The 21844-nt window shown below is 43.4% G+C and overlaps 1 protein-coding gene across 3 annotated transcripts in view; it reads right to left on the bottom strand.

The window, feature by feature from the left end:
- The window catches only part of LOC147250015 (uncharacterized protein C1orf21 homolog), a 30925-nt gene that overhangs the window by 8114 nt on the left and 967 nt on the right, over positions 1 to 21844 (bottom strand). Inside the window, exons 1-2 of one of the 3 annotated variants that reach the window (XM_086225128.1) lie at positions 16057 to 16178; positions 6817 to 6946 (exon numbers count right to left, since the gene is read on the bottom strand). In XM_086225128.1, the coding sequence (XP_086081254.1) occupies positions 6817 to 6907 (91 nt within the window). In that variant the 5' untranslated portion in view covers positions 6908 to 6946; positions 16057 to 16178. Of the gene's footprint in view, positions 1 to 6816; positions 6947 to 7599; positions 7853 to 16056; positions 16179 to 21844 lie in introns of those variants that run through there. The other 2 variants (XM_086225129.1, XM_086225127.1) reach the window with 2 other exon arrangements.

Here is a 21844-nt window from a genome sequence, read left to right as displayed (position 1 = left end):
TGGTAGAAAAATCAGAAAAACATATTAAATTATACATGGACTCCATTTTATATCGCGCTTTTCTACCTTAGCAGCACTCAGCTCTTTACAGTGGTATCTCATTCACCCATTCACACACACACACACACACACACACACACACACACACACACACACACACACTGATGGTGGAGGCTGCCATGCAAGGCGCCAACCTACTCATCAGGAGCAATTATGGGTTCAGTATCTTGCTCAAGGACACTTGGACATGGTCACCAGGGGAGGTGAGGATCGAACCAGCGACCCTTCAGTTGCTAGACGGCCACTCTACCCCTGAGCCATGCCGCCCACAGTTAGAGCACACATTAAGAGACTGGAGCCAGTAAATGTATCAGCTGAAAAGCGTGAAACGATGAATCAATTACCAAAGGAGTTGGAGGTTAATGTTGCTGTGACCAGCTGACAAATTAATCATTCAATTGTTGCACCTGAAGCGTGAATGTATAACATATATGTATATATATAAAATTAACACACAATATCTTATTTTGCGTGGCGGTGGCACGGTGGTGCAGTGGTCAGCACTGTGGCCTCACAGCAAGAAGGTTCCGGGTTTGAGTCCCGGCTCGGGCACGGGATCTTTCTGTGTGGAGTCTCCATGTTCTCCCTGTTCCTGTGTGGGTTCTCTCTGGTACTCCAGCTTCCTCCCACAGTCCAAAGACATACAATTGGGGACGAGGCTGATTGATACTCTAAATTGACTGTAGGTGTGACTGTGAGTGTGAATGGTTGTCTGTCTCTATGTGTTGGTCCTGTGATGGACTGGTGACCTGTCCAGGGTGAACCCCGCCTCTCGCTCGAAAGCTGCTGGGATAGGCTCCAGCCCCCCCCCCACAACCCTTAACAGGAATAAGCAGAAGAAAAGGATGGATGGATCTTATTTTGCAGACATTGTAAACATTGAACGCTTGAACTTTCAAATCAGTTTAGGATGATGTGATAGATTTGGGGATTTTAGATGAAAATTTTCATTTTTGCTCAACTTTGATTATTTTAAGGGCACTACATGCACACACTGAGCTCAAATTTCAAATATTTATGCTAAATAAAAAAATAGCAGAATATAATGTCCACAGGCACTCTAAATACCTAAAGTACTTATTCCAACATATCTCAACAAATCTGGTGGTGAAAAATGAGTTGATGTCTTACAAAACTCAACATACAGCGCCTTCACACAGGACTGAACCCCACCTAACCTTGAGCACAAAAAAAAAAAAAAATCACCAGCATTTCTGCTGAGTTCCTGGTTTTTGGACATCTTACTGATAAAGCACCCCTGACGCGATTTATACCTACACACACATACAAGAACACACATCCCCACCCTCAGGCCTTATCTGTTTCACACTGTATCTGCCAGCACTCTATCGGCAGCCTGCCTGAGTGACTTTGTACCCAGCTGAAGGGTTCACCCCTCCCTCTGCTCCACCACTCCACCCAGTACCTGGATCACCTGAGTGTTTCAATGTTCTACATGTGTGTGAGCCAAACTTCAAATGTCATATAAACACAGCTGATTTGTGATGACTTGGAAGAGGGAAAGAAATAAAGGAGGAAAACAGGCGAAGATTAAGAGACGAGCCAAACAAATGCTCACTACTCTTCTGTTTGTCTCAGGAATGTAAACCAGTCTAGGCACAGCAGCTCCTGTCTGAGCACGTTGACACACACACACACACACACACACACACACACACACACACACACACACACACAGATTTGACAACACTACACAGGCCCACCAAGCTAAGATCTGCTCTGTAAACATGCAACACATACGGCTCTGCAGCAGGAAACAGAATTAAGAGACGCTTCCTCCACTCTCCTGCACCTTAAGGGGCAAACCAAATCCAATTCAAGCTAAATAATCTGCACCTGCAGGAGGATGGGGATGAAAAGTCTCACTATAAAGCAGCATTTGGGGGAAAATGTCAGCTTATAATTTGGGTGAGCTGCAGCCTGATTGGTTAAACAGTCTGTTACAGGGTAGACACTCAGTGAGCCTAATGTGATGGGTGGATAGATCAAAGTGACCCAGCTTACGCCAATCCAGAATCATCACATCACAGGCTTCACTTCATTTTAGATAGGATCAAAAACTGGTCATGCTGTGGGAGTGTATATGTGCAGTGAAGTCACAAGAAATGACAAGGGAGTTTCGTCACGCCAAGACTAGGCATGCTTTGGGGGAGAGGGAGGGGACCTGTCAGGGTGAGAGGAAGATGAAAGGGAAGAACTATTTTGAGAAGCCCCAATTTTGTGACGTGGACCTCTTTCTCATCCCTGATTAGAGAGCACAGCTCCACTCCGACCTCAAGGCACCGAGAGTGAGTCCGTATACACAATGCACATGTTAATGTCCTTATCAGAGAGCAATGTGAATCAGTATGCTAATGTTTGCACGGGTGTGTGTCACTTTAAATTTCTTTGGGTGTGTGTGTGTGTGTGCGTGCACACTCTCACAGCTCTAGACAGCCTGCCTGTCCTGTGGCGATGTCCCTCTGTCATTCCTGCTGTGTGTCCTCCCAGTCTGGCCATGATATTTACACCTGAACTCCAACACACACACTACACAATAATAGGTCCAGGCTGGAAAGACAACACTGTACAATTTATCCAGGACAGAAATAAAGACATTGACTTTTGCTAGAGTGAGGATGAAAATACAAATATTTTTTTAGTTGCTTTGATGCCAACACAAGGAAAATACGACAGCAAATAAGTTCAACAAAAGTTAATTACACGCATACAAATATCAGCCTCCGTGCTATAGCAGCAGTCCTCTTTTTGGTTTTATGTTCCGTGAATTATTTTGTGTAACTGTTTAACAGACTGATATCAGCCTCTGAGATTCAGGTCAGAATGGCACCAGGAATTTAGGCAATTGTTGAAGCCACTTTTCACAAGGTCAAAATGAGCGTTGCGATGAAATTTTTAAAAAAAGAAGAAAGGACTAAAAGACATTTTGTAGGTTTTTAAATAAATACTAAACAAAGACTGATCCACCTTCTGTCCTGTGGTGAGTCAAACACGGACTAATGCTGCAAGCATTGTTAGGTGCACCATTTCTATTTTAGCAAGGGGAGGACATACACAAACCCATGGATGTAGTTACAAAGGGCAGCATGGCTTGGAGGTAGCGTAGCCATGTAGCAACCGAAGGGTCGCTGGTTGGGTCCTCACTTCCCCCGGTGACCATTGAGCAAGATACTGAGCTCGTAATTGCTCCTGATGGCCTGGTGACAGACTGGAGACCCGTCCAGTGTGTACCCCACCTCTCGCCCAATGTCCACTGGGATAGGCTCCGCCCCCCGTGACCCTTAATGGATCAAGGGTATAGAAAATGGATGGATGAAAGGATGTCATTGCATGTGTGTGTTAATATTCTCATGAGCATGAATGCCCTCCTCCACAATCACACCTGCAAGCTGCCCAGTTCCACCAGAGCCTCTTCAAACCACTCCACCGCTCTAGTGGAACAGCTGGGGGTTCAATGTTTAACTGAAAAACACCTCAGTAGTTCTAATGAGGGAGGGGCCTGCAACCCCTAGGTTTCAAGCTCTGAACTCCATTTCTGTGTAAAACTAAAAAAAGAGAAACATGCTGAATGCAGAACATGTGTTTGTTGGGACTTAGTTGCATCATTTACGTTTCACTTCCTCCAGGAAGAATTCCTTACTAGAAAAACAAAATTTACTTTGAGGATGCAATGACTAAATGGTGTGTATGTGTGTGTGTGTGTGTGTGTGTGAGGGGGAGGGGTCATGTTTGCAATGACGGTGGTGTTATTGAGAAAGTGTGGTGAAGAGCCAGCATTTTTTGAACCACAAAAGAAAAGAAGAAGTTTTGAAGCAGTTCACAGCTGTCTCTTACAGTGACCATAACCACTCAATGTACTAACAAAGCAAAATAAAAAAGCAACACATTATACAAGTGTTCTGAAAGTACATCAAATTGACAACACAAGTGTTATTACAATACTCTTAAAAGTGGTGAACATGTCTTTTTTTTTTTATTATTGATGCCATGTTTTCAGGCTCATCAAGTTGGCCAATGTCAGTGGTACTGGAAAATAAGCCTAAATTTGATTCAGTTAGAATTTAGCTAATTTTCTACTTCACAAGTATCCTGGACACACTTCTGTTGTTGAGTGTAACTGCAGATTCTGTAATGTGACTGACTTTACTGCATCAATTGATCAAGACATTTTCATTATTTTCATGTACTGCAGTGCAAAGACCAATGTAACAAGTTACCTGCTGTTTTCTCTACATTTGTTTTACACACAGAGGATCATCAGGAACCATCCTTAAAACAGTTAAATCTGCCTGCCACTGTGTGGTATACAAACAAATCTTACAGTACGACACACACACACACACCATCTAGGATCCAATCTCCTCTGACTGTGATTACTGCAGACATCAATGGCGTGGTGTTGTGGAGAGTGTTGCTATTTTCCCTCGTCGTCCTTCAATGTTTGTGTAATGGAGCTCAGCCTTTTCCGGTTATTGTGTGGGAGCAGGCAAGGGGGATAGGATTTGTGGCCAGAGTCTCACAGAGTGGGCAATATCTTGGACACACACACAAACACGCACGCACGTGCACACACACACACATACATACACACTCCCCGAGAGGCAGATCAGGGCGAGCAAGAAGTTTCTCTGTTTTCATTAAAAACATGTATGTGTGTGTGGGTGGGTAGGCTAACTGAACACAGTTCGCCTAAATTATTAACTGATCATTGTGTGCAAGTGTGACCTGGGCTGGAAAGGTCACAGGGTGAAGAGGGAAATAATGTTAACACAACACATGACAATGACAATGACAGAAAAGAGTCAAAGAGCTCAAAGTGTAAAAACAACAAAGATAAGATAAAGAAGAGGACAGCTTGGATAACTAATCCACTCTATCCAGGTCAGCGTTCCCTTTCACACACACAAACACACACACACTAACGGACAGTACCATCATCACCACTCTGTACTCCCCTTTAGCCATCAGACAGCGCATGGAGGGATCGGATGGGAGGAAGAGGAAGGAAGGGGGTGAAAGGACACAAGGTTCTGACCTACTGTTATACCAGAGACATGTGGAAAAGAACTGGAGAGAAGAAACACTGGGATATGACGGCAGGAAGAGAGGGAGGCGGAGGAGGGAGCTGAGACCCAAAATAGAGAGACTGAGAGAGAATGAGGAAGGGAAGAAGACAGAGGCCTTGAGCGGGAGAAGGGAGAAAGCAAGCTAAACATGACACAGAAGTTTAGGAGAGAAAAAAAAGAGAACAGCAACAGCGTCAACACACGCGTCATTCTCCTGTCCACTCTCAAAGAAGACACCCCATTCCTCCTCTCTCTGTTGCTCTCTCTCTCTCTCTCTCTCTCTCTCTCTCTCTCTCTCTCATCTTCCGCCATGTTCTGTTCCTCCTTAAAAAGACAAGGAGCGAAACAGGATTTGAGAGTGAAGAGATTGGGGAGGGGGTGTCGGAGAGAGCAGAAGGGACCAGTGAGAGCAGGGACAGTCAAGAGCGAGGTCACAGGAAGAGGGCGAGAGGATGAAGAGCGAGGAAAAAGGGTCAGCGAGAGAGAGAGTGATGTCAGAGAGAGAAAGAGGACCTCCTGTGGATTGTCATCTGCCACGTCCGCCCAAGCGGGTGCTGTTATATGAGAGTGTTGCTCCTAATTCTTAATCGCTGTTAATCCCTCAACCATCCATCAGCTTTATCTCGCTCACACTCTCATTTCTGTCTCTGCCTGCTAAAACTGAAGCTTGAGCAGAATTGAACAATTAGATTGATTATTATTCATCCAATAATCAAGAGTGCACTTGATAGAAAGAAACTTTTGTACAGATAAGAAACATTGTTTCCACATTTGCAGTTCTTACAGACTCTCTCATAAAGACTTAAAGCCACAGAAAACTGTGAAAAATCGGCATCACAAGTATCGGGGTCAACCAAGGAGAAGAAGTCTTAGTCATGAAGGGGACCTTTCACGAATAACTGGAGCTGAGGGAATTTTGCAATAAAAACAGAAAATATTAGTGTCAAATTTTAGACTAACATGAGCAATCACACAAGCCTTTGCTGAACGGATTTCAAGCATAGTTTAAATGACAGGAGAAACTTTCGAAAAATGACAAAGAGTCAGCTGCAGCAAAGTCAAATCAAATAAAAAAAACACAGATTCGGATAAATGATTGATCCTATACACTGGAGTCTAAATACAAACAAAGAAACAAAAACAGAAAGTGCACTTTGCTTCATCAGTTAGTCAGTCACAATTGTTGATAATGAACTATGTCGATCAGGTCCAGCTACTTTCTGTGTTGGTGTGTACTCGGGTTGTGACTCCTCCTTTTACATATTAGTGTCTCTAAAAAGAGAGAAACAGAGGACAAAAGCGCTATCGTCTCAACTCTCTTCACCTTCCTCACAGTTTTACATATCAGGGCTTCAAAATATCAAGAGTATTAACACCAAACAGCCAAGTCTGGTTTCTTCCTTAGTCTGTTACAATCAACATGGATGATTTCAATAAATCCATGTTGTTGACAGTTATAGTCTGGAATGGAGAACTCAACGCTGTCTCAGAGCAATGACGAAGAGAATGTACTGTGAGAGCAGATGGGCAATGGGTCTACGCCAAGTGGTTAACTGACTGAAATGGAGCTGTGGAGACTTTATTGACATCCTTGTGTGTGTGTGTGTGTGTGTGTGTGTGTGTGTGTGCATGCGTGTGTGTGTGTGTGCGCATGCGTCCACAAACTGACCGGTGAAGAGGTCTCCATTGCTGTAGGCCTTGCCGCGTCCCTCCTCATCATTGGGCACGGCCGACACCTGCTTGGCCGAGGTGCAGCCCATGGCCTCACACTCTTAGTCCTCTCCTCATCGCACTCTCACCTGCACAACAACAGAGAGAGAGGCCTGTTAATGTTGAGGGTTTTATGATGCACTTCTCACAACATCCTATAAATGACTGACAGTCATTCTTTTTTCTTACACCAGTGATTCACAGCCAAAAATATTGTTGGTGTAGCAAACATGTTTACAAAAATATTCTTTTCTTTTTTTTTTAACTTGGTGTGTTTCTTTGTGCTTTTACATGACACTATCATATATAAGAGCAGCATGAGCAGGGCAGCCCAGTGGGTGAACACAGGAGATGCATTTACATGGTTAAAAAAAAAAAACTTTGCCATTAGATTGATTTGATTTCTATGTTCAGAAAATACTCAAACATTTCTGTCACAAGCTCCCAGAAAAAAGAGAGGTGTAGCTGTCAGGAAAAAAAAAATGTTCAAAGGAGATTGAGCTGCAGTACTTGAACACCTCGTGCCAGCCTAAATCTGCCCTGCTGAAGTGTCCTCATAGCAACAGAAGAGCAGGAACATGATAAAATCCTTTCATTATTACAGAAGCAGAATGTGAATCCCGCCCACCCAGAAGGACAGCGGAGATGAAGCTGTGACCATAACTGTCAGTCAATCACACATACTCACGCAAACACACACAGTCAGACACATTACATGATCGATAGTGTCAATGTCACTCACATATGCTGTCATTTGATAGAGCCCATCTGACTGATGCCACTCACAAAAACAGAGGACGATGCCGACCAACACATAATCTGCAGCAGTGGGGAGAGGAGGTGGAGTATCAGATGAAGAAGAGGCAGAGACGTTAGACAAAAGAGGCGAGGAAGGTGGCCTGAGGTGATGGGGGTATAGGAAGGATTGAAAATAGGTGGGAAAGACAAGAGCAGAGCTTCAAAAGAGCTCAGAGCACCCCTCCTCCTCCTCCTCCCCCTCCTCCTTCAGTGAACCGCGGAGCGTTTGAAGTTTGATGGCTCTACTTCTGTGTTTAGGCTGCAGCCGGCCAGCCGCCGGTTCTCTGGACATGACACAAAGCACCAGGTGTGCAGGCATCAAGGAGTGGCTGCTGTGTGTACTGTATCTTTGTGTATGTTACCAACACTCCACTATATGGGTGGTGGTGACCTTGAGTTGTTATTCCACACATCGCTGCAGTCTGACCATCAATAATAAAATGAAATGCTGCCGAATGGGGAAAGGAACCTGAACAGAAGGAAAGGAATGTGATCATTCCTGTTTTAAAAAATAATTTTTATAAACAATATAGATGTGTCTTCTGTCGGGTTTCCCCCCCACTAACTGTCCAGTCTATTATCAAAATTACAACTTGCACATGTGCAACTAGTGAGGTAGTTGGACTGTAGAGATGTTAAAAGTTTTTTTTTTAAAGAATCAATTAATTCTAAACTAAGCTGATTTGGAAGCCATATAACCGTTTTTTGTTACTATTACTGCAATTCAGTTTTTGTTGTTTAAATCGAATTGCAGATAATATAAATACATTTAAAACTGAGCTAATACGGCACCACTTTTGCTCTTGAGCATGGTTTCATCCGCTATCAACAAGTAGTGTGTTTACATGTACAGAGCAATGGTGTCGGTCATTTATTTGGACTACTGTTGGACTACTAGTGTGCTAGGTGGTGTCAGACTTTCTTTCCGTTCATCTTTTTTTCCCCATCACATACTAACAACGGGTTAAGCAGCAAAAAGTAGTGTGCCTTTCCAACAGTGGATTTAAATTCAAAGACATTGAAGAACAGACAACTCCTTAAAATGAAACAGCACAAAGTGTGTCTCTTTGTTCAGATATGCCTTTTTTTAGCTGTAGTTTCATCCGCCATGATGTTACCCTACTCTTGGCTGTTGTCTGTTTGACCTCCAGATTAAACACCACAGTGGGAGCTATGGAACACGAAGAACGCCAGGCTAATCAGGGACAGACTGAAGCGTATACATACCAGAATAATGTGCGTTAGTCCGACTTCTAGAAATCGGACTTCATTTAAACTAACATGTTTTTTAAAAGTCCAGTTTAAATCAGACTAACATCGCGATAACTCACTGACTGAAGAATACACACTTGCAGAGTGCAGCAGCTCCAGTGAGTGAGCAGAGCTGTGTGTCAAAGGGAAGGCAGCAGATATTGTAGATTCAGAAGTTGCAATAAACCTTACAATCCTATACATTGACCTTGCAAAATATTCTCTGCTGATGCACACCTGAGTCCAAATCCAATACACTTGAGTCCAAATACAATCCAATAAACTCCCAGATTATTAATCTGTATTGGACCTGGGGAAATCCTTGCAGTAGACACTTCATCCTGTTGTAAACAGTAATCTAGGGAAAATCAGGGAAACTAACAAGCGTGCTGCAAGGATTTTCATTCTCTTTCTCTAAGACAATAGGTGGAAGCAGTTTCAACAACTTAGATGATGAAACTGAATGAGCTTTACAAATGCTAGTTACAGCAAATCTGAATCTACACTACATCTCCACCTTAGACTATCAAGAGATATCGTCAATGTATGTGACAGAAAGGAAACCACCAATTCGCTTAACACAGTGGTTCATGACTACACTACGTCATTTGTATTCAAATTCAAGTAAAACAAATCTATGTAAATTGTTAGTTCTGATATGTTACTGCACTGACGATATATAAGGTGTGTGGATAGTCAGTCAGTTGTACAGGAATCTCTCCCATTCCTCCAGGTTAAATGAGAATAATCTCTACAGTCTGAGCAGAGATTACGCGAGTCTCCTCAAAGGGCCTGCAGGAGAAAGGAGCATTTGCACACAAGCCAGCTTTGGGATGAGTGCCTTTTTGTGTGTGTGTGTGTGTGTGTGTGTGTGTGTGTGTGTCACCTGTTGCCCCTGTGTGAAGTCTATGCTATAGAGCAGATTATCAGCCCATTCCAGGCAGCCTAGGACGCCTACTCGAAGGACTACCGCTCTGGAACAACTCAACTTTGGCGCACACACATACACACACACACACACACACACACACACACACACACACACACACACACACACAGCTGCGCAACGTCGCAGAAACACTGGCAGCAAATGCTCTACAATAATCTCATTCAGCAAATGTCTCTTGGTAGTGTCGCTTAAATAACGGTTCTGCAGCAAAAAAGATGAAACCTTGCAGCAAGGGTGCGTGTAACCAGATCAGTAAAGCTTGAGAAATGGTACCAGACAGTGAGAGGGAGGAAATAAGAGAGGGGACAGTTGAGTCTCTTGAGCTATTAATGTAAAACTGAAGTGAATATTAGATTAGCAAAGCAGGGAGTCCCTTCTGAAACCTCTGAAACCACTGCATTGAGAAACATGAGCAGCCTTGATAGATTTTGAGTTTCAAAGGGTCCCCAGTATCTGGGCAGCATCTGTTTGGAGGGCTTTGATTTGTGAGTGCTGAAACACCAATTTGTGAGTGGGAGCTGGCTAAAAATAGACCTAGCAGTCCCAGAGCTATTGTTGTGAGCAGGCATGATGCTAGACTGCGTGAATCGGAAAGCCAAACTGCTCTTACTTGGGTTATACATATAAGCTACAGCTAGTAGGTGGACTGTTACGAAGCCAAACACATTTATAAACTATCCTGAGAGAGCACAGACTGCTGCAAAGGTCCATGTAGGGTTGCCTCAGAAATCAATGACAAGTACATTTTTCTGAAAAAATCATGAGCTACTGTTTGAATACCATACCTGTGTCTATGTTATTAATTACAGCAGCAGAAGTATGTCGCATCACTGACTCATTACTGACAGTAATGCATGATGATATGGTGGGTTTCAACGATAACATGAAGTCACTTACATGTTAGATTGGTTGTCAGCAGAGCATTTATGAACACCACAGACGTCAGAGACACAGTCTAATCAGCTAATCTGATGGGAGGAATCAACTGAGGTTGCCATGGTGATGATAACTGCTTAGAGACAAGGATAAGCCCTGCGTGATTTTAATATGTCATAGCAGGAGTGCCACTCTATTTCAGTGAGCCAGCACGCACTAAACTAGAGCCCTGGCCCACCTCGATGCAACAGGGCCATAATCAATGTTACCAGTTGCAACCTACTGCTGTGAAAAGCTCCTCTAGAAATCTGGCTTATAACAGACTAAAGACCTACTCAAACTAGGTGATCTGTAATGTGTCTGAGCATGTTTGCCCCCTACAGTCTGTTTTTTTTTTTTTTTTTTTTTGACTAGTGTGAGCTATCAATACCATGGCCATGCACAGCGTGTTTCCCTGGCTTCAGCATGGTTAGTGCTTCAGCACCCTTCAGTCTACATGCACACACTCAGCTGCACATACTCTGAGTGCGCAAACTCATACAGAGAAAAATATCGTAATGAGAGCAAGAGAATATTATATATTCTGCAAATCAAACCAAACGCTATGAAATATTACATCAGATACACAGGATTCCCGACTGAATATCAGACATACAGCTCAGTGATGGCATAAACGTGCTCATACCTGGAGCGATGTAAGCACAGGCTCGCGGGGGAGCGGGTGGGGGGTAATGGTGCTTCAGCTAGACAACCAGGTTGGGCGGTCCCTTCGCATCATTATTATGAGGTGTTGCGAAGTAACTTGTCTCATTTTAGACGGGTCCAAACATGCACACATACAGTAAAACACAAATTCTCAGGTGATCTCTGGCAGGAGAGAGTAGCTTCAGGAGTATCAAAAGCTTTGGCCATGACACATGGTGAGGAAGCACTAGCCAACCGCGAGAGGAAGCCTAGTCTAGGGCCTTAATAACGGGACCCCTGCAAGAGGACATTAAAACAACTTCTCCCACTCTTGATGTGAGGTCACCCACTCTTATGCCCCATCTCACAATGTTAATGAAAGGAAATGTCAATTATCTGCCATGTCTTTCATTTCCACACTGAATTTGAACAGGGTCTTCCAAGTTTTATGAAAATCCTCAAGGTAGTTTTTGTGTAACCCTGCAAAAGGATAAAGGCACTGAAAACATGACCGCCTTAAAGGGGTTAATAAATAACTGATATTTTCCAAGAAATCCATGTCAGAATTTACCAGCGTACATTTAACTATAATTAATGACAAGCTATGTAGTTTGCTGCAACTTAAGTGTGATTTAAGCTCAATTCTTCCTTAGTCGATCTTAACTGAAACAAACACACTCTTCTGGGTGTGGGTTAAATGTCTGCTTTATTTAGCTTACCAAAAGTTTTCAAGGTTTTCCAGATTTTCCTGACCGTATGAACCCTGAAAGGCAAAAATACAGGATTCCTTTGATGATACAACAGTTAAGCTATGTAATGAAATTCCAAAATAACATGTTTTTGAGTTATTTTATGTTATGTTTACCGGGGGTGGTTGATGATTGAGTGGACCGAAGAGAGGCGTGCAGGCGTAAGGTGTGTTTCAATCTCATTGCCTCCCAGAGATTTTATGAGATGCACAATATTTGTCCTAAAGCCATGGCTCCAATTCTCTGAGGTAATAGGATGATTACCTGCATGGGAAAGGGGGGGGGGGGGGACCTCATCTTTAATGAACCAAACTGTGGAGAATTTTTTTTGGACTATCTTGGTTTCGCTTTCGTTTTTCAGCGAAGCACCAGAGAATGTGACTTTACTACCAGGCTTTTGCATGCATTTCTCTGATCAATGAGGGTTTTGCTTTTACTCTGGCAACTGCAGCTGGAGTCAGACACACAAGTCTGAGTCAGTGCTGTGCTCTACCCAGTGAGCCGCCTTGGTGCCACATGCAAGACCACAGTGGGGCGTTGCTCTGTGTTGATTTAACCCACAGGACAGCTGGACTGAGCTCCTCTTGAGCTCCCTTACTGCTGCAGACGTTGAAGCGTGTCAACAGAACAACCTTAATCTGACAAGTTAGCCCAGACCCTCACACCCACCATCTTGTGTTTTACACACACGCACACACACACACACACACACAGCCAATTTGATCCAATAAACCCAAGATCTGACAAGATAAAAGTTCTAAGAGTCACAAACCTGCGCGCTGCACACTCAAGATGTTCAAAGTAGTAGCCTAATTTTGAGATTAAAAAAAAAGTCATTATGTCATCCAGCAGGTCCTGAGTCACTTCTTTACTCCCAGTTTTATAGTTTTGGCTGAGAGTCAGTGTTTCACCCTGCAAGTGATCTTAAAAATGACACAACAATATAAGCCTCAGCACTGCTTTTAAATACACACTCAAAGGCACTGCTAGAACATGGCAGATAACCAAGACCTTAATGTGAATATGATTTGGCACGCACACACACACACACACACACACACACACACACACTGGCTTGCCCGTGTCTGCATACTTGGAGGTGGGACGTGACTTACTCTCAGTTATGTGAATAGGCCTCCTTTACAAGTCAGTTTGTCAAAGGAGGAACTCGACAGAACTGTGGAGGGAGATGTGAGTGTACACGTTTGTATAAACACACACACACCGTGCACAGGCACAACAGTGTGCTGCGCAAAGGTTTGTCAAACTTCGAGCTGTGCCAGAGGCAGCAGGAAAGACCACAGAGCCTGAAAAACTCGTTGAGCTAAACTTAAAAGACAAGAATACTAGTTTCCAAAGGTATGTAACAGGTTATTTTCTGTGTGGATTTTATTCCCCTCGGTGTTCATCAGTTCCCATCATAAAAGCTACAGCAACAGGAGTGCCTGACTGTGATTCAGACTTCCAGCTGAACAAGGAGATTTGAAAGCTCGTGATTTTAGCTGCAGGCACAGATTTGCAGCCACAGGGAGATTCGGCTGCATGGCATCTGTGACGGGCAGCCAGAGATTCTTGCTGCACATCATGATGCGCTGCTGAGTGCTGAGCTCTACTCTGCCGGTCAGGACTGCTCTGTATTACAGGGAGGGGAGCTGAGCTGGTCGGTGCATGGCTTTATGCCACAGCGAGCACATCCACAGAGCCTTGGAAACAACACAAGTACAATGAGTACTTGAGTGAGGTAGTGAGACACCTTTAGTATAATTGGACACATATCAGCCTAAGCAGTAGGAATTTGCTGCATGAGACATTTTAAGGCTCATGTTTTATGATGTATGTAGTGACATTTTTTTAAGGTGGTCCATCTCTCTGTCCCTTTATCCTTAATAAAATGTTTAAGGAAAGATTTTGGTGGTCAAAGGTTACCACGAATGAAAGTGGTATCTCAGAAATGCCCAAATGGAGTCTCTTTATATATTGTAAAAATGTTCACTAAAGGGTGAAGTGGTTAGATTTTGGTGGTCAAAGGTCAGGGTCACAGTTTCTATACAAAAAAACAAAACAAATCATTTCCATCCATAATCCAGAATCTAATGACTATTAATCACAGCGACGCCATCAAACAAACTTGTTCAATGATAGGCTCTATTGACACCAGATACTTGAACATGACATGGTAAGATACAGATTAATGGAGTATTGATGATGGTTCCACTGTAGCATCTTACTCAGCCATGACAGTGTGATGGTGAGACAGCAGGTATGTACAACACAAAGAGCCATTTATAATTTCCTGCAAAAGTTACATGGAATTCAAACAAACCCTCAAAAGTGATCCAGAGACACTACAGTGATAGCTGCAACAGAAACACAACTCACCTTGTGTGATGGTTAACGTTGTCACATCACTCAACCCTAATGCGATAGAAACAGCTAACAGCTAATATATAATATCTAACTTTATGGTAGCTCTTGTGACCTGAAGCACCTTCTCAACATGCTGGTGGAGGGTCTTGCCTGTGTGCTGCAGTGTGTCTCGCGCATCTCTGCCTCCCTCTGTGACAGAGCAGAGCTTTAGCAAAACTCAAGCCAATGCGCCATAATATTTACTCTAGCCAAGCAGCAAATGCTGCGTGTCGCCTCTTGTCCCAGTTCAAACACTCCATCAGTCTGACAAGCTCAAGAAGCACCGCCAGCACACACAAGCTAGTGGACGTAAAGGTTTCTCCTTAGCGCTGTGGTGCTGCTTAAAGACAATGTCTTCATCCTCTCTGTCACAGTCTGCTCACTCTTCTGCCTCACTGTTGTGATCAAGCTGACAAGTGTTGGAGGGAGCAAGATACAGGAGCTCCTCTGTCCTGCTGGGGGAAAACTCCAGCTCAGCCTCATGATTGACAATAAAATATTTGGCACATAGACGTGGCATGTACAGGTGAAGGTTGTCAAAGTTGTTACATACAGATACGTTGGCAGAAGGCCTGTGTTTTAACTCACAGACATAAACACAGAGGGGTGAGTGTGGTGCCTATATATCCTTCCTCTACAGCTGTCCTGTTTCCATCAGTGATGCCCACTTTGAAGTACTGCATTACAAACGTTATATTGAAACTGCAAAATTCAAAAAACTGGATGTGACCATGCAAAATGGGAGACAAAAAGCCCCTTATTAATGATGCAGGATAATATTGGCAGGTCACCAGTATCAGCAGATACCTAAGCCAATTTTTTTTTTTTAATATCACCATCCCTACTCACAATGTTAACGTGTTGATCAGTATGTACAAAATGTGAATGTTAAATAGACTTCTTTTTAACAGATAATATCAACATCAATAAACATGGGCTGTGAGCCAAATCAGTAGTGAAATACCAGCAAAAAAAAAAAAATCCCTCCAATTTTTTCTGACTAGCTGTGAAAACATGGCTGCTAGTAAACTACGGTACAGGTACGTGTGGACCACAGAGAAGACCAAATTATTCCTCAAGACCTCTCTCCAGTTTTTTTTAAATGCCTGTAAATGGCCATGACAACCAGTTTTATTTGCGGGCTACTCAGTTTGTTACAGCTATGTGTAATGTTGCCAATTATGCCATCTTCTTGCAAAAAGGCTTTTTATTCAGATCAAACAAAACAACATTCCTGAGAGCAAGAAACCCACGTGTGAATCAGACTATTCATGACCATTCTTAACTTCAGAGATTAGTCAAATAGGCAAACAGTTGAATATTCCTATGAAGCCTTAATGGAGCAACCAAACAAAAGGGGAATTGTTCCAGCTCAAGTTGGAGAGTAAAACATCTCCTCTGAGACCCGTAAATAGTTGCAGTTGGTACCCCACAGTTCTCAAGAGTAGGGCAGATTCCCTGAAAGTGAAAACGCAAGTAGTCCTACCCATGTTACCCTCTCCGGTATTCCCGTTTCTGTTCTGCTGTTTCCAGTTGTGCGGTAAAAGCAGGTCACAGTCTGAGGTGACTGTGAGCTGATCTCCTCAGTCAGCTCAAAAGGGTGGAAAAGTAACAGAGGAAAGGCTTTAACAATATCATGGCTTCCTCCTACGTCGACATGACTCAACCAAATCTGAGCATCAGCAGTATTGTTCAGGTTTTTCAGTCTGACGGTGTGTCAGCATTTGACTCTTCTACCAGCCACTTTACATTTGATTTCAGATCCTTTTCAATTCCACGGTTGTGCGTAAAGCCTTTGTTTTTTCCTGTCAGTGCATTTATGTATTCAAGTTTGGAGTTAGTGTGTGTGCGCGCACGCTTGCTCATCACATTCAGATAACAGACAGCTGCACATGGCTGACTCCAACACAGCAGCCACACAAGGTCAAACATGTTTATGTTTTCTCCTCCAAACCAATCTGAATTGCTAACAGGCCAATCCGCTGCTACCAGCAAAAACAAAAAGGAACAGCGGCATTAATATTCATTTAAAATTATCACGGCTGAAGGAAATAAATCCATCTACGTGTAATTGGCGAGCAAGCTGCAGGATAATTGGCAAAGTCATTTTGAGAGTGTGTGTGTGTGTGTGTGTGTGTGTGTGTGTGTGTGTGAGAATGTTTGCGTGTTCTGGGGCTTCACCAATGAGCTGCAGATGAGCCTGTGTTTCATGTCCCAACACGGCTGGTGTGATAGCCACAATATTTTTCCTTTAGATGCGAACCGGTGCTTTTCCTGCACAAAGGAATCTTTCATTCGACAGGCCCTTCAATGCTTTTTATTCTATATTCAAAAGATGAATGATAGCTAATGTGAAGTTATTATGCAGCACTTCACAACAGGCAGAGAGGAGCACAGCCATGTAATGAAACCATCAGAATATTAATAAGGATATACAGTATACTCAAATATCAGCAAAGCTTTCCACAGCATTTTCACAAAGACACCTATATTCTCACATTGTGATGATCAATGATTGAAAAGGAGCCATATAATCAGATAAAATTACAAATAACTGACCTAAAACCAAGAGAAAAATTGTTAATGTTCCTTCATCTCAAAGCCAGTGAAGCTTTTTGAATGAGTTCTCTGTTCAATGCATGGAATGAAGTCAGTGTTTCCCACTAGTTTCATATATTTTAAGTTTTTTTTTTTTTTAAGGTTGTTTCTTTAAAATAAAACATAGCAGCAAATATCACACTGATGAATTTCAAAACTTTTTAAGTTGCAAACGTGGTTGTACCAGACTAAAGAGGTGGCTGAGGACACCAGCATGCTGAACATGCAGAAGAAGACAGAAGCTTCATTGTGGTGACAAATGAATGTGTGGTGTAGTTTTTCAACGGCCTAATGTTATAATTTAATGTCTTAAAACTGCATTTGCACTTCAAAAATCATACAAAGTGGTGTAAATTCATTCACAGACATTATTTTTGGAGCATAAACTGTTTCAAGTCCCATGAAATTAGTTAACAACAGAAATTAGTTTCTGCAATGATCAAAAATCCAGTGTAAATATCTCATTGACCTTTAATTGAGGGAACCATCCATCCATCCATTTTCTTCTGCTTATTCCTTACTAGTAAGGGTCGTGGGGGGGCTGGAGCCTATCCCAGCAGCTACGGGCGAGAGGTGGGGTTCACCCTGGACAGGTCGCCAGTCCATCGCAGGGCCAACATACAGAGACAGACAACCATTCACACTCACAGCCACACCTACGGTCAATTTAGAGAATCCAATCAGCCTTGTCCTAACTGAGGGAACCTTCTTGTTAAATATATATGTCATACATATTTAAGTGTTTACAACATTTGACCTATATGGTGCGTCCTCTGGAAACTATCTAGTGGATAGTGTCCTGCTCTGTTTTCATCGGGGTTTCACTTTCCCCTAAAACTGTTTGTTGTTGTTTGCTGGATACATTTGCACAGCAACGTCACCATCTTATTGTTTACGCAAACCGATCACTGAAGCTGGCCAGCCGTTCTTCATTAGGACCACAAAAAAGGAAATCCCTGCAGAATTCATGAGGAAGTGCAGAGAATGCCAATGAAGAGCAAAGCAACGGGGCAAGAGAGCTGGGTCACGACAACAGGGCCTGGTGGAGAAGGGGAGATCAATAGCACACTCACACCAAGCACGTTAGTCCCTGAGAGTCTTGTTCATCTGAGGAGTGTGATGGCTCTGTAGTGCACCCAGACATGGCACACTGTCTTGGCCCTGGCATGGTTGGAAGAGGTGGGCTTTAGCACGTGGATGGGACTGACATACATCGGGGAAGCAAGCTCTGGCAGGGCGCAAGCTCTGGCAGGGCGCACAAAATTGCCCACACATACAATGGTACAGAGCAATGATGGCATCGGGATATTTTCATGCGCCTTACCACGTGTGTTACTTTACAGAAGAATTTTTACTCCCCATCCCGTTCCTGCAAGATGACTCCCTGCCCGTCCTGCTCCTGTGACTCAATTAAATACTTCCTGCCCCGCGGGAATCCCAACCAAATGTCAGGCACTAGAGTACAGCTCAGTGATGACGTAAGCCTGCTCAGGCCAGCCCAGAGCAAAGTGAGCCCCAGGCCAGCGGGGTGGAGGGACGGTCACGCTTCAGAGCAGCACAAAGTGAGAGTGCACCCATCCCATACCAAACTCCAGACAGAAAACAAGCATTTCAAAAGTTGTTTGCCTGTTGTCTCATGGGCAGACCTGACAAAGACAAATCAGTATCATTATGTAGTTATTTCAGCATCATTGTTAAGTAGGAAGCAGGAGTCATGCCGCTCCTGGAAAAGGATGTGACAGTCAGCAGGCTGTGTGGTCCCTCAGATGATGTTATGGACCCAGACAGATGGCGTTTTGTTTATGATGACGTATCTGGGACTTCCACAAGCATAACAACAGCAATATGGCTGGTTCTACGATGAAAATTAAGCTTTTATCTGTTATTTTCTGACATTTTTAAGAGAGGAAACTTAGTTGCAACCCTGTTTGATCAAAATATCACTGCTTTTGACAGTTGATGAAAGACAACGATGGACATATTCTACGTTATAGCACTGAGGGCAAAACAACAACAAAGAACTGCTGGGATCTCAGTTCAGAGCTAAAACAAAGCTAACATGAGTGCATTAAAAAACAGATCAAGAGTAGTCACCGCAGTAAGGTAGACAACATGCAACTGCTACACTCTCATCTCAATATGTGCCATCCTCCAACCTGAACAGACAACACAAAGTGAAAAAAATATTCAGTAACTTAAATGGACTCTATTTACCTTTGCTTTTTTACCTTCATGACACCCAGAGCACTTATCTCATTCACACACTGACACTGATGGTGGGGCCTGCCCTCATCTTGCTCATCAAGAGCAGTCAGGGGTTCAGGATCTTGCTCTGGGATACTTGACACGGTCAGCGGGGGTCGCAGGGATCAAACCAACACGCCCTTGACTAATCAACAACCACTCTACCTCCCAATCATACACTGGTGTTTCCTTCAATTGTTTTTTTTTTTTAAACAGGCTTTTGTGTCTGGTTACTCAGAGATAAGCTCATCTGTGCCTCTAAACCAAATAGGATGCACAGTATCTCATTTGCTACCGTCACTTTTTAAAAAAAAAATGTATTTATGATGACAGATACACACAGTTGCACAATTCTGACCAACTCATCACAATAGTTTAACAGTAGAATACATACGTACTGTATCACAGCACATAAATCTGGTAGTTTGCCTTTAATGGAAAAGTTACTTTACAGGTTTTCTGCGAACTTTTAAGACTTTGAAAAGCTGACTAGCCAGAGAGTGTTACAGACAGAAGTGCTCCAGTCACTTGCCTGTAAAAGCCAAGGCAAGTGGCTGGAGCACTTTTGGTGAGGACACAAGCACATAACATGAAACCTGGTAAGATGGAATCTTGTCTGATCTCACAAATCCAACTGAGGGTTTCAAAAATATAAAAGACAAGCAAACAGTGCTCACAAGCAAAGTAAGATGGACGTGTATGGTTCACAATGGAGTTCACTGCTATTCCTGTCATACATGAGCTACATACATTAAGACACAGATGCCACGGGCTAAATCGTTAGAAAAACAACCAGGCTAGCTGGGTAGCAGTTCTAGTACGGGCCATGGTGATTATAATTAGATGTTTCAAATCAATTGCCTCTTTATGTTCGAGCATAAAGAGCACTGCTGTTGAATTTGTCAAGTGTTTAACATGAAAGCAGCTAGTACTACTTGAAATATCCACAGATTGTTTGAAGTGCTGCTGCACAATGAAGTGGCAGGTAAATCTGCCTGACTGCAGTAAAGTCACTAACTACACACCAACTATTTTATGATCCCAGATTGTTGTTGAGGGTTATTTCATTTCCAATAAACATATGTGCTCTTACTAAAGGTTGAATATTTGTTACCTCAAACAGGGTCCTGAGATCTTATCTGAGAACATTGCATTTGGAGATGGAAGATAAATGCGTAATGCCTGATGGGAAAACGCAGCGCTGAGATTCACACAGCGCTGTAGAGTGAATCTAAGAGTGAGTGAGAGATAAGCTAAATCAGTCCTGGACCCTGTCTCCATGTCCTATCCTGACTGGACTCTGTACACACACACACACACACACACACACACACACACACACACACACACTGAACTGTAAACACAGCCAGGGACACAGAGACATTTGTCATGTGACTGACACACAAAACCGATGATGAATGTCGGCTGCTATGCACACGCACGCGCACACACACAAACACACACACACACGTCCAAAAATCTGCAATCTGAAGACACAATGGCAACAGTTGCTGCGAAAGTGCTGATATTTGTGTCAGAGATCAGCCTGCAAGCCTGTGGTCAGGGATCACTTTGTGCTGATTCGCCACTGTCCAAACTGCAAAATAGACCACCTCATGCTACCTGTTCATTTGAGGTAAGATATAGATGGGACCTCCCTCTGAAGCCCACGATATGAACAGACACACAGGGAACCATGGAAACCAAAGGTGAAGAGGCCCCACAGGTGGACAGGCTGGATGATGATGACGATGACTGATATGAACAAGGAGCAAGAATATATTACCCTGGCTCCAAGATATAGACAGAGAGGAAGAGCCAGGAGACATGAGACCCGTGTCTCTCTTGTTAGCCAACAGCCATATGTGACCAAAGACTTCTGAGCACGTACACACACTGTGATAAGCTAGTGAGGGAGAGAAGGAGGGGTGGGAGGGAAAGAGAGGGAAAGAGAGAGCAGATGGATGAAGACAGACTTTAAATCAAGAGTAAAGTATGGAGGAGGACTTATGTCCTCTCACTGGGCTGCTGTGATGGTAATCTATCCACACCGACCTACAACACACACACACACACACACCAAATCATCTGGTGTTGATCTACAGTAGCGACTGACCATATGCTGCACCTAAACCCAGCAGCTAGGGGAGGCATTTATAAACTTATCAACTGCCTTTGGTAATGTAATATCTGAAATAGACCAGGGTTAAGTTTGACAAGCAGTAAATGAGCCTGTGTATCAAATCTAATTCTGGCTGCTGTGCCTTTCCCAGTAATAGATGGTGACCTCCTGATCCCCTCTGAGGAAGGCACATTGCAACAGCAGCAATGACAACACTACCCACAGAGTAGGTGGTGACACAGGGGGCAGCAGGAGGAGCCCCCCAGCCCGGTCACACAGCTCCTGTCCTACCAGCTACAGCTCGGTTTAA

This window comes from Aulostomus chinensis, chromosome 14 (genome assembly GCF_037954235.1).
Source record: "Aulostomus chinensis isolate RoL2024-O1b breed Wild chromosome 14, RoL_Achi_v1.0, whole genome shotgun sequence".
Taxonomy (NCBI): domain Eukaryota; kingdom Metazoa; phylum Chordata; class Actinopteri; order Syngnathiformes; family Aulostomidae; genus Aulostomus; species Aulostomus chinensis.
Note: the sequence above shows the minus strand (reverse complement) of the source record. Positions and strands in the feature narration are given on the sequence as shown.